General features: G+C 37.6%; 1 protein-coding gene across 1 annotated transcript; it reads left to right on the forward strand.

The window, feature by feature from the left end:
* Window positions 1–506: 506 nt before the first annotated feature.
* Window positions 507–14,738, forward strand: tbrg4 (transforming growth factor beta regulator 4). Its single transcript, XM_028470720.1, has 11 exons — window positions 507–581; window positions 4,406–4,910; window positions 5,939–6,259; window positions 7,409–7,583; window positions 8,642–8,799; window positions 8,887–8,997; window positions 9,074–9,218; window positions 11,647–11,880; window positions 11,959–12,070; window positions 12,156–12,270; window positions 14,238–14,738. Exons 2-11 carry the CDS (start codon window positions 4,485–4,487, stop codon window positions 14,337–14,339), a joined length of 1,899 nt encoding a protein of 632 aa, XP_028326521.1. The 5' UTR covers window positions 507–581; window positions 4,406–4,484; the 3' UTR covers window positions 14,340–14,738.
* The last annotated feature ends 1,034 nt before the right edge of the window (window positions 14,739–15,772 follow it).

Raw genomic sequence — 15,772 nt, forward strand, 5'->3', positions numbered from 1 at the left:
TTTGTCAACAATCATTGTATTTGCTTCAGTACACTGATTGTTATACAATGTTATTGCTTTCAGTAAGTCAAACCATGTTTTTATAGTCTGCTTGAGGGACGAGGGTTTATTATTTCCGCCAAGGAGGTTATATTTTCAGCAGCATTTATTGAGTTGTTTGTCTCTTATCAGGATTACGTTAAAAAATACGAAACAGATTTTAACAAAACTTCAACCAACAATAGACCTTACATCATAGAAGATCCCTTTAATTTTGACAAAAAAAAAATCATATTCCAGTGTGACAAAAAAATTAAATTCCTTTTTTGGTTTTGTGTTTTTTTTTTGTTTTTTTTTTTTAGAGGGAAGGAGTGTTTTGTTTTTTTGTTTTTTAATCTATTGTATAGGTATTAATGGGGATATACATTTAAAGACTTTCCCCCCTTATATGTTTCTGTGGTGTATTTCAAGCTACAATTCTCGCCAATCATCTCTGCGTTCGCTGATCATGTGACTCTACTCTATTACGTCATTCCTGTGCGACCGGCTCTGAGACATTTTGCACGTGAATATGCCTCTCTGAAGTTATCTTTTATTAAGAGGTGAGTTAATTGTTTTCCTTGTGGTAGTTTGTGTTCTTCCGGCCTGTTTATTGTTATTTTTAATGGGTGGAGGTGGAGGAAGAGGAAAAGCCAGAGTCCTCGGTTCGTCCCTCGCGGTTTTCTACAAGGTCAGGATTATTTAACGTTACATGACAGCAGCAGCTTCTTCTCTGCTCTGTCTAACGAGGGCTTCTGCCTTCAAATGTAGAGTTTTGTTCTAAACAGAGAATAACCTCCTTGTGTCGTCAATAGTTACAGACACACAGAGATTAAAAAACGTCTTTTTTCCCCTCACGGTGACAGCGTTAATACCGATTCCGTCCATTTCCGCCTTCAACAGTGGATTCTGTTTTCATTGGTCGATTCCGGTAACGTGGATTTTATAGTACTCTAAATAATAATAATGTATGGTTGTCACAAAATCCCACCTGACACCTAGGACAAAGGGTATTATCATTTTGAGCTGCATAGCAACAGCCCTGGGTTTCACACCATGACATGTTTACATACTTGTGTGTGTGTGTGTGTGTGTGTGTGTGTGTGTGTGTGTGTGTGTGTGTGTGTGTGTGTGTGTGTGTGTGTGTGTGTGTGTGTGTGTGCAAAATCTGTTACAAAACCGGTGTTTCTTAAAGGATGAATGGGAAGTCGTTTCTTGATTATTAGCAGCTTCTAATAGCGACAAATTGAGTGATGTGATTATTAATAACAGTAACACCTAGGGATGTAAAGATTAATCGTGAGGCAGTAATTTTTATTTATTTATTTTATTTTATTTTTATAGCAAAGGCCGCTATCTATTAAGAATTTTAAATTCAGGACTTACCACTGTGTTTTAAATCAGAAGTGTGGAAGCATTTTGGCTTCCCCAAGACAAAATGAAAGAGGTGAGAAAGACAGAACATGTGAAATCCAAGGTAAGAGGGTCACAGAGAGGGAAACGAGAGAGAGAATGAAAGTCATAGTTTGTTTATTAATAATATTTCGTTGACATGGGGTTTGTTTTAAAGTCCAATTGTTAAGGGACAAAATACATTTTCACTTGCATTTTAAAAAAGAAAAGGAACTATTATGCAGTTTTGCATTGTTTACTGTAGAGCTAGAATTTAAATGAATATGCTTCTTCATTTGTACTATTTCTTTATGCATTTCATTCAGGGTTTATTTTTGAAGAAAAAAAATGAATATTCTTCAGTCATCATTTGTCTACAGTCTCATTTTGTAAAATAAATCGTGAGAGAATCGTATTGTGAACCCAGTATCATGAATCGAATCGTATCGGGACTTGAGTGAATCGTTACATTCCTACACCATACTGTACATATAGGTTGAACCAAGCATTTAATGATAAATGAGATCACAATTCAACAATAATGTAACGGCTGTCATCTGCCTAGAGTGTAGAGATGTGTGTTCAAATCTTTTTTTCGTAATGAAATAAAATGCCACTAATTCAGGAGCTCAGTGTAAGAAGCTGTGAATAAACACACTCCTAATCAACATTTTAAGACCAGTGGAAAAACTGCAAGAATTTACATTTTTCACTGTTTGATCTTAAGAAGGTTCCAAGTTTAGCTTTAAAATGCAAAAAGAAGAAAGGATAGTGAGACAAAAAAAATTGAGTAGGTTATTTTTTGCAAACAACAATAAAACTGAAACAGGATGTTCATCAAGCTGATCAAAAGTTTAAGACCGCAGCCTTTAAAAGACCAAATCTGTGCAAAATGTGGATTCAAGGTCATTTTCTGTCGGGTATTCACACTGTCATGAACTCTGAAGTCAAAGGCAAAAAAGCTTTGTGTCTTTGAACGTGGTCGTATTGCTGAGCTGCATAAGCAAGGCCTCTCACAACGCACCATTGCTGTTGAGGTTGGACACAGTACGACAGTCATTTCTGAACTTCTTAAAAGATTTTGAGGGTTATGGAACAAAAAAGTCAAGTGGTAGACCCCAAAAAAATGTCACCGTCCCAAAGCAAGAGGATCCGTTTGGCTGTCCGTCAAGACATGGGATGATCCTCGATCCAATTGAAGGTTGCTACTGTTGCAGTCCAATAACCATCAGACGGCATCTGCGAAGAAGGGCTTAAAGAACAAAAAACGTCTCCAAAGGCTTCGTCTCCTTCAACATCACAAAACTTTCAGATTGGAGTTTGCATGAGAGATCCAAACATGGGACATTGAAAGGTGGAAGAAAATTTTATTCTTTGATGAGAAAAAATGTAACCTTGGTCCTGATGGCTCCAATGTTCCTGGCATGAAGAGGAGATCCCACTTGAGATGTTTTCTACGTGGCATAGTGGAGGGAGCACCATCATGATCTGGGTGCTTTTTCCCTCAATGGAAAAATGGAACTTCAGGTTGTGCAGGGGTGTCAAATGGAGGCTGGCTATGTGGAGATGTTGCAAGAGGCATCCTTCATGACTGAAGGTCCTCCTCTGTGTGGGAATGACTGGTTTTTCAACAGGACAATGCTGCAGTTTACAATCCCTGCCTGACAAAAGACTTCTTCCAGAGGAATAACGTCAGTCTTTTGGACCATCCTGCATGTTTCCCTGACCTAAACCTAATTGAGAACATTTGGGAATGGATGGCAAGAGAAGTTGACAAAAATGGTCATCAGTTCCAGACAGTGGAGGCTCTCCATGAAGCCATCTTTATCACTTGGAACAATGTTCCCACTAGCCTCCTGGAAACAGTAGCATCTAGCATGCCGAAACCATTTTTTAAGGTGACTAACATTAACAAGTCCTTTTTTTGAAACTTTTAGTTGTTTTTTTGAGGGGGTGGGGGGGGAATAAGCTACGGTCTTAAATTTTTGATCAGCTGAACAAACGCCTTATTCTTGTTTACAATAAATTGCTGATTCAACATTTTCTTTCTCACTCCCATTTTTTATTTTTGCATTTTGAAGCTGTACTTACAACCTTCTTAAGATCCAACAATGCAAATTGTTAATTTTTGGTCTTAAAATTTTGATCAGGAGTGTATATTGCTATCACACAATATTTATTTAACTGTAACATTCTATCATCAGCTCATTAGAATCTAAAATTTACTTTAGTGAATTATGATCATTTTGTCATCATATGGAAGTCTACTGTATATTTTTTTTATATTTATTGAGTTGAGTGAATCGTTACTGGGTTGTGGCTATTTACAGCCATAATTGGGGAAAGACAGACTTTTACGGTCAAAGCAGAACTGAACTAGAAGTCAATCTGCTCCAGAAATAGTGGAGATGTGATTAATCGAGAGGTTTTTGTTCATTTTTGACATCTATTTGATTGCAATAAATGTGTTTTGTGTCAAACTCGAGGCCCGGGTGCCAAATCCGGCCCTTTAAGGCATTCAATTTGGCCCAGAGGAGAAAGTAGAAATGACAGAGAAAAAAGGTAAATGGCCAACTAATTCAGTTGTAGATATCTCAGCCACTGCAAATACACACACATATTGTAATTCCACAATAATTGCAGGCAACACAGTTTCCCCATGCTTACATCAAGTGACGGCAGTGACATTATTTTCAGTTTCAAAATGTTGAAATACCTCTAAATTTTTCCCAAATCCTGCATTATTCTCAAATTAATAAAAATCTGGTCAAAGTTCAAAGAATTTTGCGTGGAGTTCCTGCAGAGACTGCCATCTGTCACTTATTGCTCGGATATTGTCAATACTGTATTTAACTTATATAAATGGGAAAATGCAAACTGGGGCACATGAATGATAACATTTCTAATTTTCCAACTAAAATCTGCTGTTATTGCTGTTAAATGCTTCCTAAACCACATTAGTTTTCTCCTTTAACCCCGTTTTGTTCTTGGTCAGGTTCTATATGCAACAGTGCTGACCTGCGACTTTGTGCTTCTCTACCTCGGGCCTCCTGGTGTCTCCTCACCCAGCCCTAATGGCCGGCCACCTCCTGTGCAGATATGCCCGCCTGATCTGCAGGTCCTCCTCTCAGGTCCCAGCTGCTGCTGCTGCTGCTACACGCCTACCTTCACATGCCGGTCCTGCAGAGGTGAAAAGGATGAGGGGCTGGCCGTTGATCACAGAGAGGCTGATGAGTGAAAGAACAAGAGCCACACTAGTAGAGTATAATCAGAAAACACCGACACCCTCTCGGCTGGATGAACTGTTGGAAAAAGCAACAGAACCGGAGGACGTTCTGGTGGCGTGGGCGAAACAGGGGGGGAATAGTAGCCAGGCTGCTGACGCTTTGGTACAGTGGACTCGGCTGATGCTGGTGACAAAGGGAATGTTTCCAGAACAATTTTCAAAGGGGACGATTGACTCCAGACTTCTAAATATTATGGCCACTGTGTCCAAGCAGGTGAGGAGTGATGGACAAAATAATATTTTAAGGAAATGCAAACTTTGTGGACTGTTTAAGGTGACCTGGGTTGGGATCAATTACATTTACGTTTTCAATTATCCATGTTCAATTTCAACTCCATTAGGATGAGTGACTGCCAGGCATTTTTTTCCAAATACAATTAAAATTACAAATATATTTTTTCCCCTGGAAGTCAATTACAGTTATGTCCTCAATTATTACATTTCAATAAATAATCCCATAAAACGTAACCTTCCCCTTGTTTTAGCTTTCTGTTAGCATCTCTTATGATAACAGGTCTGTTTTAACCCATGTCTTAAATCAGCTTCAGAATATACAAAAAATAATGTATCTATCATCTCATTTCTTAGTTAAATTTAGGCTTCCTAATCCATGAAAATATAGGTTTTAATTTTTTTGGTGTGAGCATCTGAGCTGTTTTTCTGTCGGTATAGTCTTCAATTTCAATATTTTTTTTAATTTTTTTTTTAAATGGTAAAATGATCCTCACGAAAGGTGTCGGGTAAACATGATATGAAGCATATCTTAATGATTGTTAACTACGTATGTGTACGCCACAGAACTGTAACATGATTCTCAAATTATAATTGACAATTTTTATAGGATTTCACGCCAGTTACAAATGCAAAGTCGATTTTCTGAAGTAAATTAAATTATAATTTAATTACGGTTAAACAGAGGCAGATTTTTTTCCAATTATAATTATGCCATAATTGTATTTAATTATAAACTATGCAGTTACAATTATAATTTACCCCAACCCTGGAGGTGACCATAGTGGATTAGATTGTATTACTTATAATCTATTACTTAAAAGAAATAAGAATAGTGGTCAGTGAGTTTAACCCGGTGAAAATATTTAATCAATGTTTACAAAGCAATAGTAATCATTCTTTTGTCAGTGTCTATTTGTGCTTTTTAACCTAGCATGGTAAAAAGTTATATGTTGCAAATATGGATATTTGTTAAGAATGACTTTCAATGTTTGTGTTCATCACGTCCAGGTGTCCTCAGTGTGGAACAGCACCCTAGTGTCTGTCCTGCGTAGTCTCTGGGTCATGGCGGTTCCCCCTACGCATCCACTGCTCTGCTCTGTCCAGATGGAGGTGCTGTGGAGAGTTCGTAGACTAACATATAGGCAGCTGGGCCACCTGGTGGAATGGGGAGCAGCTCGGAAAGAACAGCAGGATGTGGCAATAGTAAACGCTGCTTTAAAACAACTGGAGCTCCGCTGGACGGAAATAGCTGATGCAAAAACCATTAGTGCGCTGATGTCCCAAGGAGCGCGAATGCCGCCTACTTTAATGGACAAACTTGAAGACAAGGTATTGACCTTAAAAAAAAAGAAAAACAAAGCTCACAGCAAAGATTGGCTCATATTTTTGTTTTCCTAATGCAGGTGTCAATGAATATGCAGATGACAGCATTTTTTTTTTTTCTTTGTACATTTTTACATGATGGCTGTAATTCTTAATAGGGATGTCACGATACGTTTTCATTTCCGATACGATACCAATATTACAGCCTTGCGTATTGGGCGATACCGATATTGATTCGATATCGGCATGAATCATACATACTTTTTTTTTTCTTTAATAAAAAATAATAATGACTTATTTTGTAGTGTGGAATGTTAGAAAAGGCTTGATCAAGTGATGTTACTCAATCAGAGAACAATAGTCAACAACAGTAGGTATGAGAAAAACAGCCATTTATTATTAACCAATTGGTTACATGAATTTTAACCTTCAACATAATATCTACAGTATTCTACAATCGAATAAAATAAATTAAAGAAAATAAAAAATCCGAAATTTGAATCCGATACCCGATATTCATTTTCAGGCTGATATCAGACTGATATCCGATATCGGATCGGGACACCCCTAATTCTTAACACTATGGTTTATTTGTAAAATGCTGCTATTCCTCCAAAAAAGAAGCACTTTGATTTATGTAAAAAAAACTTAATTGCTATAAATAATTTCAATTATACAGAGTATAAGACAAATATAGTTAAGTTTGTAGGCTGTTGCTGTTAAATAGTTTTTATTTTTTTCCTTGTAATTTACAGACAGGTCTGTGTTAGGCTTTACTAAGACAAGCTATGAAGCAAAGTCGTACCTCAGCCTCACAGCTAGAAGCTTATGGGTTCATATTCCAGTGTTGGAGTTTGCTATGTGTTGTTGTTGTTGTTGTTTTGTTAAACTATTCCCATCATTTAACAGTTTATAGTCCTGTATGAGTAGAAGTGAGCCAATCACGCAAGATAATCGTATGCCTAGTTCTTACCAGAGTCTTTACTATTTGGTGACATGAAATATTATCAGTACAAGATGACGAGATATTTTAGAATTGTTTTTTTTTTTTGTATTGAACAAAAAAAGTGGATGATGTGCTCGGCACAATATAATGAAATAATACAGATTTCATGATTCAACTATGTAGTAATTAGGCCTCTGTGTGTCTTTCAGGCCTTGGAGCTCGCACAGAGCTTTTCAACTGAAGAGATTCGTAAAGTCTGTGTGTCTTTGGCAGCTCAAGGTCGTAGATGTGTTTCTCTGCTCAGGGCCTTGTCCTATCACCTGCTACAGAAGCCGTCGGCCGAGTTCACCACTCAGCTGATGATGGACATGGCCTTTGCATATGGTAAGTGCTCCTAAGTTCATCAGAGCGTGCTTTACAGTGTCATTGGTAGTGGTGTGAAAAAAAGTCGATTTCATGATATATCGCGATTTTTTTGTGTGCCGATTTTAAATCGATTTCATTTATTTTTAAATCGATTTAAAATATATATTTGTAATCAATATTTTTCTTATTGTATTTTTCACATTTTTGTGGACGTGTTTTCTACTGCTGGAGATATTGTCACTTCTCAGCGGAGCAGCCGAACTACTGAGCATGTTGACCAGCTCCTGTTCCTACATATCTTCTGATGAACAGATACAGCAACTTTTCATCTCTGTTTAATTATGATATTAACTGGGTAGAATATTGCAATATATCGCAATATGGTGATTATATCGTACCGTGATATGTATCGTATTGCAACATCCTAGTCATTAGTACATACATGGGCAACTGGTGGCCCTCAGTCTATTTTTTGCAGCCTTCAAAGCAAATCCCCAAAAATTTTAATTCAAGATGTTGGTAGGAATATGAAGCCCAACATAATACACAAAGTACGCACAAAAATTCGAAAAATACACAAAATGACTCGTAAAACATAAAATGACAACAAAGACAGACACAACAATCACTTAAACCAGCACAATTACTACAAAAACACACAAACAACACATTACAGAAGAGCTCCAAAGACACAAACTGTTAACAAAATTGCACAAAATGACAGGAAAATACAGAAAACAACAACAAAAATACAGAAAGTTACCTAAAAACACAAATTGCAAAAATGCAGAATACTACAGAAAAATACACAAAATTACAAGAACACAAAAAATAACAAAAACACACAATGACTCCAAAAACTCACAAAATGAGTAAAAACTGACAAAACATCAAAACCACAGACAGACAAAAACCTTTTCCTCCTGTATTAATGGTCATTCGTCTAAATGCTGATGTGAATGTTGATCATGTGGCCCTCGGATCAGATATAATCACAATTTTGTGGCCCCCCGTTATGATAGAGTTGGGACCTACTGGATTGTTTTCTGTTAATTCCTCTCTCTGCTTTTCTGTAGGAAAGCTCAATTTTCACCATTCTCAGGTCTTGCAGCGAATGGCCTCCGAGTTGTTACCCAGAACCCCTGAGCTCAGCTCCATAGATGTCACCCGCTTTGCAAAGTCCCTGGGCTTCCTGAAGTGGCTCCACATTCCTTTGTTTGAAAGCTTTGCTGAGGTCAGCAATACGAAAGATGTTCCTTGAATCGATTCGTAAGAAAAGTGCCACTGTGTGTAATTAATGACTGTTTACCTTCCTCTGTAGCACTACACAGCTAACAGTGACAACTATAGTACTCTCCTGGTCTGTAACCTCCTCATGACCTTTGCCAGACTGGGATTTCAGCCCAGCAATGGAGAACAGTTCTATAACAAGGTAATGGTGTCTGAGTGCAGATGGTGGGATGTGATGTACGTTCTCTCTTCATGTATGTCTGTGTCATCATGTGAAGGTCCACCTGGTACTGCAGGACTCTCTATGTAAGCAGGACCCCTTCCTGCAGACAGATGTTGTCTGGTCTCTGTGTGTGCTACAGCAGGCCACGCCCAGCTACCTCCTTCCCGTCACACAAACCAGTCACACCAGAAAGCTTTCTGGTAAGAACAGGACTTCACTTTTCATTCTGTCTGAGTTTATCTACTTTAGGGGTGTCAAACTCATTTTAGTTCAGGGGCGACTTACAAAGTAGTTTGATCTTAAGTGGGACACAGATTTAAATGACTTAAAATGATACAGACAGTGTTTAAGGCCCTCACAATATCCAGGCAATAAGTGACAGATAGCAATTTATGCAGGATTTTGTCTTTACAATTTCATAGATTTTTGTGACCAATTTTTATTTAATTTTCGGAAATTATGTGAAATAATTTGACGAAAATTGAGTTCTTTGAACAATTTGTGATTTAAAATGACTGCAGTCATGTGATAAAAGCATGGGAAATTTGCCATTCTCCGAATAATGTCGAGTTTCATTGAATTTAACTGAATTATTTGGTAATTTACACAATAATTCATCTTTTTTTCGGACCTTTTTTTCGAAGCAGTGTTTCTCAAATGGAGGTACATGTACCCCTAGGAGTACGCATTGGTACTACAGGCGGTACTTGAGAGAGAGAGAGGAAGTGGAAAATTAACAAATAAAGTGTCAGTCTTGGTCCTACACCAGGCGTGAGATGACGGGAAATGATAAAAACGACAGAAATAAATCTTTTCAGGAGGCACTAAATCAGTGTTTTTCAACCTTGGGGTTCGGGACCCTATGTGGGGTCGCCTGAAATTTCTGAAAATTTAAAATAGATCTTGGAAATTTTTTAAAGATTATGCTTTTAAAAAAACAAAAATAAAAAACCCACAATGTTATATATCTAGCTCAACAGAACTTTTTGATATCTATAAAGGGCCACAATCCCAAAAAAGTTGTGAACCACTGCATTAAATACTGTTTCTTTCCACTTATTTACAAAATGAGATTATTAAAAAAGTGTTTCACTCCTTCATTCTATTATTGTGCTTTATAATTGTTTTTAAATAGTTTTCAAACTATACATTTTGTAGTCGGACAAAGGGGGTACTTGGATTCAGAAATATGATAAAAGGGGTAATTGAGCCAAAACAGTTTGAGAACCACTGGGCTAAAGGGCCAGATGGAGTTTGAGCTTCATGTGTGACGCTACTTGTATTTAGAACTTGAGACAAAGAAGCTGTTCCTCTCTGACATCTGGTACGAGAAATCCTCTCATGTCAAACAGAATTAATAATCATTTAAATTTCCCAATGTGGCCTGGTCACTTAAAGAAGACTCATGTTTCACTACAGTTCTTCTACACTTTACTGGTGATAGGAAATAATTAAAAACTTTTATTGGTAAAATAATAGTTAAAACATCCGTGTGTGAACTTGGCCTTTCTAGTCATTAATGAAAGAAGTAGAAACATTTGCATATGGGATGTGTAAGGAAAACATCTATTTTAGAGCTGTGCGATATATCGAGTTTTCTATTTTGTGGATATAAAACATTACAATATTGCTTATATTGATATATATCTTTACAGCTTATTATGTTAAATACTTGTTTCAGGAGTCTTTAGGAGTTTCACTATTTCTCAGAACAGCATGAAAAGCACAGTTAGATGGATTTCTGAGTGCTTCCTAACCCAGACCTTCCCCTAAACAAGCCACACTACAGAACTCACTCACACGTGCTGTCCTTTAGAGAAGAAAAAGACTCAAGTGGCACATAGTGTGCAGCTGTTTGTTAGTAAATGTGTCTGTGTGGCATTAGGATCATCAAATTTAACCCAGAATTTTCTTTCTGGTCAGACTTAATTTGAAATAAAATGATTCTGATTTATATCGTACTGTATATCAATATTTTGGGAAAAAATATAGAGAGATGAGTTTTGGTCCCTATCGCCCAGCCCTAGTACATCTAATATTCCCACTGAGACAGTGATTCTAACCCAAGCTGATTTTAATGACCTGATTAAACATTCAACTCTTTTAACAATTTATAGTTAATACATATGTTTTGATGTATTCATTAATATTATGTATCATAAATGTACATAAAATAGATTAGTGTTAAAGCATGTTGCATTAACAGTTTTGTAGTTTTTGTGGTTTCTGAACTGTAAAAACTTTAACCTCTCAGTGAGAAGTTTACATTTACAGAATGTTGAACATTTTTATGTCATTTTTCTGGAGCAATCATACCAATTTGTATTATTCTGTGTCCTTTGGTGGGACGTGAACGCTGACTGCTAAAATACCCCAATGCCACAATAGAGGGCAGTAGAGTATCTAGAGGAAGGCAAACCTAAACAGGCCTATTTCCAACTATTCCTGAATATCTGTGTTCCGAATCAATGTTATAAGGAACTGCTGACTCAGGAGGCTGTGTACACCCTGAACAGGCAGAGCACAGCCTGGGTGAATTACTGCATTGCTAACAGCTGCATCACAGTTTTTCTTGTTTGAAATGATTTTTTAAAATATGTCTCCTTTATCTCCCTGTGATCTCTGAAGGCGCTCCAGCTCGAATGGAGAACTACAGACTGAAACTGTTGCACATTGCTGCCACTCTTCAATTGGAGTACCCAGGGTCACCCACCTCTTTGGCTCATTTAAGTGTCCCCAGCAACAGCAGCCGCCTCCCTTCTGTTCTGCAGAGGAGTCTAAGGGAGTCCTTACAGGGTTTGGTGGGTGTGAAGACAGAGGCTCTACGTACTGGTGTAGACACTGTGTATGGATGGACCATTGGTACGAACCAATACAAGTCCTGACTCCAACTCACACACAGCCTGTGTTTCATTAGTTTGATGTATTTCTCTTTCTCAGATGGTGAAATGGTTGTAGATTGTGACAACAAACTAATGGACATATCCCAGTTTAAAGCCCCTCATTTACCAAGCGGCGGAGGAGATGAAGCGTTACCTGTGGGAGTACACCGGTGAGTCACATGACAATATAGGAAAGGAAAGGAAAGGAAAGGAGGGGTTCACTGCTCACTCTGACCTTTGCTCTGCGTTTCCTAGGCTTGCCTTCATGGCTTGGGAGTTTCCTAACTTTGGCTACAAGAGTAAACAGCTTTTGGGACGTTTTACTTTGATGAAAAGACATCTTCAGTTGGCTGGTTTTATCATAGTACAGGTAAGCCTAACGTTGATCATTTACTTCAGTGGTTCCCAAACTGGGGTACTTGAACACCTCTTAGGAGGTACAAAGAAACATTTGTAAGTTTTAAGTTTCTTTTTGGGTTTTTTTTACATGCCCACATATGTTTTTCCTCATCAATCAGTGATAATTAGTGGCACAACTATTTAAAATACACCAAAAGGTGAAGTTTAAACTCAAAATAAGAAAAATATCAGAAATAAATAATAAGGCCTAAATTCAAGGTTAATGGAAGAGAAACAGGAAAGAGTTTAGACGAGCCTGCAGACACAAATAACTAATGTATAACAGGAGTTTAGGCCGTACTTGTGATAAGAAATAAAGTCTAAGGGGTACATATGGAAACACAGTTTGGGAAACACTGATTTAGTTTAATCAAGATTAGTTCATTTGACACTTTCACCATCATTGACATATTTAATACTTCTGTCAGGTTTGGGGTCAATTATGATTATAACTGTGTAATTGATAGGTAATTAGAATTTTGATGTAATTGGAAAAAAACTATTGCTCTTGCAATCATAATAGAATTGTAATTGAGTTCAGATAATTTTACTTTGTAATAGTAATTAGCACGGCAATAAAAAAAAACTGTCAATTACAATTTATTCAAACGCAAACCTGGGAAACAATGTTATAGACACATACAGTATGTAGCTCAGAATTATTCAAACATGTTTATATATTAAGTTTATATGTTAGTTCTGTAGAGAATAATTTTTCAACAAATAAAAAAAATGTAATTATTGGTATAATGACATAAAAATATTAATACCAATATTTTTCATTGATTAGGAGAGCCTAACAAAGTAACTAAGAGATGAAAAACAAATGAGATGATAGATATTTCTTAGTGCATTTTAGAGGTGAATTAAGACATGGGTCAAAACATACCCGTTATCATAAGAGATGCTAACAGAAAGCTAACACAAGAGGAAGGTTACATTTTATGGGTGTACAGTATTTATTAATGGTTCAGTAATTATTGAGGATGTAAGAGGCATCCTCATTATTGTTATTTGTTTTTTTCTTCCATCTGCATTAACTCCTCCTACTGTTTGTCCGATTTTGACCAATAAGCTATCAAAAAATTCTGAATGCTCCAGAAATGTGTTATCGCTTTTATAATGTGTAACTTTTAAACTTTTTGACTTATTAAATGTTTTCTTTCTCATGCATTTCTATTGGAAATTTCAGCTTTTTTCAACTTTTGAACTGATTTTGAACATTCAACCATTAACATGTTCAGCTACTAGCTTTAACCCATTTCAACCTTTTTCACCCTTTTTGCTAATGTGCAGCTATTGCTAGGTTATTGCTTAGCTAATGCTAGGTTAGTGTTAATGCTAGGTAATTGCTGTCGCTAGGCTAATGGAAGGTTAGTGCTCATGCTAGGCTAATGCCATTGCTAGGTTAATGATAATGCTAAGCTATGGTTATGTTATGCTTATGCTAGCTAATGTTTATGCTAATGCTAAGCTAATGCAGTGCGACGCGGGCCAGCACATGCATCCTCACTTGCATTTTCTTCAGGAAATGCAAATATTCTAGTTGTAATTGTAATGGACTTGCAGGAAAAAATTATATTTTTAGTTGTAATTGGAAAAAATGCTGGTCAACGTAATTGAGTTGTAATTGAACATGGATAATTGAAGACGTAATTGTAATTGACCCCAACCCTGACTTCTGTAGTCCCTCTTAAAAGACCCTGTTTATTGTTCAAACCATATTGTTTGGCTATAAAGGGAAGCAGAGGTGGATGAGCTGGTGTGACTTGCTGCAGTCGATGGTATAAATAGAGGCTGAGCTACAGCTCTGCATCATGTAGGTCAAACAAAGCTCAGTATTTCTTTCTATCCAGGACAGTCTCTCTAAGTAACATCAGTGTTTCACTTTCCTAGCTTTAAAACGACTTTTCCTCTGGCCCGTTTGTTTCCTTTCAGGTTCCGTTTTATGAGTGGTTGGAGCTGAAGACTGAGTGGCAGAAACTGGCCTACCTGAAGGATAAAATGGGAAAGGCTGTGGCTGAGGAAATGGCCAAGTGAAGTGAAGTGAGAAATGATTTGATGGCTCAGCTACAATCTGAGTGTCCCGATCAAAGAAGAACCCAGGGAACACACACACACACACCCACGTTCACACTCGGGAGCTGTGCAGCATTGCAGAGGAGCTCTCACGCTTCTTCGTCAAAATAAACATATTTTCACTGGTTCCCCTGGCAACGTGTGGGGTTTTCCCTGTTTCCATGGCGATGACGAGCAAGACCTTTGGAGGCATGAAGCAGCAGAAATAAACACAACAAGTAAGACTTTAAGTCAAAATGATCCTGGACCGAGTCGAACCAACACTGGGTGACATGTCAGCACTGAAGTCAACACGTGAATAGATTAAAAAAATCTTTGTTTTTGTGCCAGCTTGTGATAAAAAATAAACAGTTTAACCCATTTGTGACTTTATTCTTCCTTTGCTATGTTGTACATAAAGAGCAGCTGGGCTCAGGAGGAGGGTGGATATTCAGAAGTATCAGAATCAGATGTACTTTATTTATCCCAATTAAAGTATCACTTTATTGATTTAATGCAAGGGTCACCAGCAGGTAAGGAGGGCATTAAAGCATCCAGAGGTAAAAGGAAGAAGCTGGTCCAATGCAAGCGATGGTCAAACAATCACACAAAGGTAAAGTGGCAGCTAGACATAAAGAGTTGATGTGAGCACCTATTAGGTTTTTTTAAATGGAGCTTAATTCAAATTATAAAATGACAACATAATTTGCCAGTGTTTAATTAGGTCTGTCACTGAGCTCTACGATTGTTTCTACCTGTGTGTTCCTTCTTTTTTGTTAATTATAGAACACTGTTACGGCTGGTGCCTCATGGCCTCTCAGCCTGTCCTTCCTCCTCTCTCCTAACACACATGACTCATATCAGCAAACAGGTATGAAAGGGAGGAGGCGCTTATAAAGGGCTAAGAGGACCAGAAGGAGGGAGGCATAACAACTGACCAGCAGCAGACGTGGGGAGAGTTCTTCTGCTCCACACTGGACATCTTCGTAAGTTTGTTGTTTTAGTTTGGACCGGAGATTTCTGGTAGTCCTGTTTTTGTGTTCCAGTAGTTTAGTCTTTTGTATGTTTTTGTAGTTTAGAGGGTGGATGACGGCCCTGTATAGGCACGGCCCAGTGTCCTCCCTATTTTTGTTCAGTTTGGCCAGGGTCTCCAGGCCCTTTTAGTTTGTTCTGTTGCAACTTTTAGGATTTTGGTAATAAATACTTTTGATAAACCTTTGATTTCTGTGTGGCGTCTTGTTTATGTTGTGGCCCCTCAAGCCTTGACCTGACATCCTAGAGGGGGGTCGTAACAAACATCTACAACTTACCATGACCAGTCGCTGCAACATCGTACAGGATGGTGTTTAGCACCATGTTTGGTCTCCCAGGATTTATATTTTGTAAAAGACAGTCTTTTGTAAATTATATTTCCA

This window comes from Gouania willdenowi, chromosome 16 (genome assembly GCF_900634775.1).
Source record: "Gouania willdenowi chromosome 16, fGouWil2.1, whole genome shotgun sequence".
Lineage (NCBI taxonomy): Eukaryota > Metazoa > Chordata > Actinopteri > Blenniiformes > Gobiesocidae > Gouania > Gouania willdenowi.

Bases quoted from the DNA above. Each gene is read 5' to 3' on its own strand.
- tbrg4 (XM_028470720.1), top strand. From the start codon at position 4,485: ATGGCCGGCCACCTCCTGTGCAGATATGCCCGCCTGATCTGCAGGTCC. The intron at 8,800-8,886 runs GTCAGCAATACG...CTTCCTCTGTAG, and splicing joins TGTTTGAAAGCTTTGCTGAG to CACTACACAGCTAACAGTGA. The intron at 9,219-11,646 runs GTAAGAACAGGA...TGATCTCTGAAG, and splicing joins TCACACCAGAAAGCTTTCTG to GCGCTCCAGCTCGAATGGAG.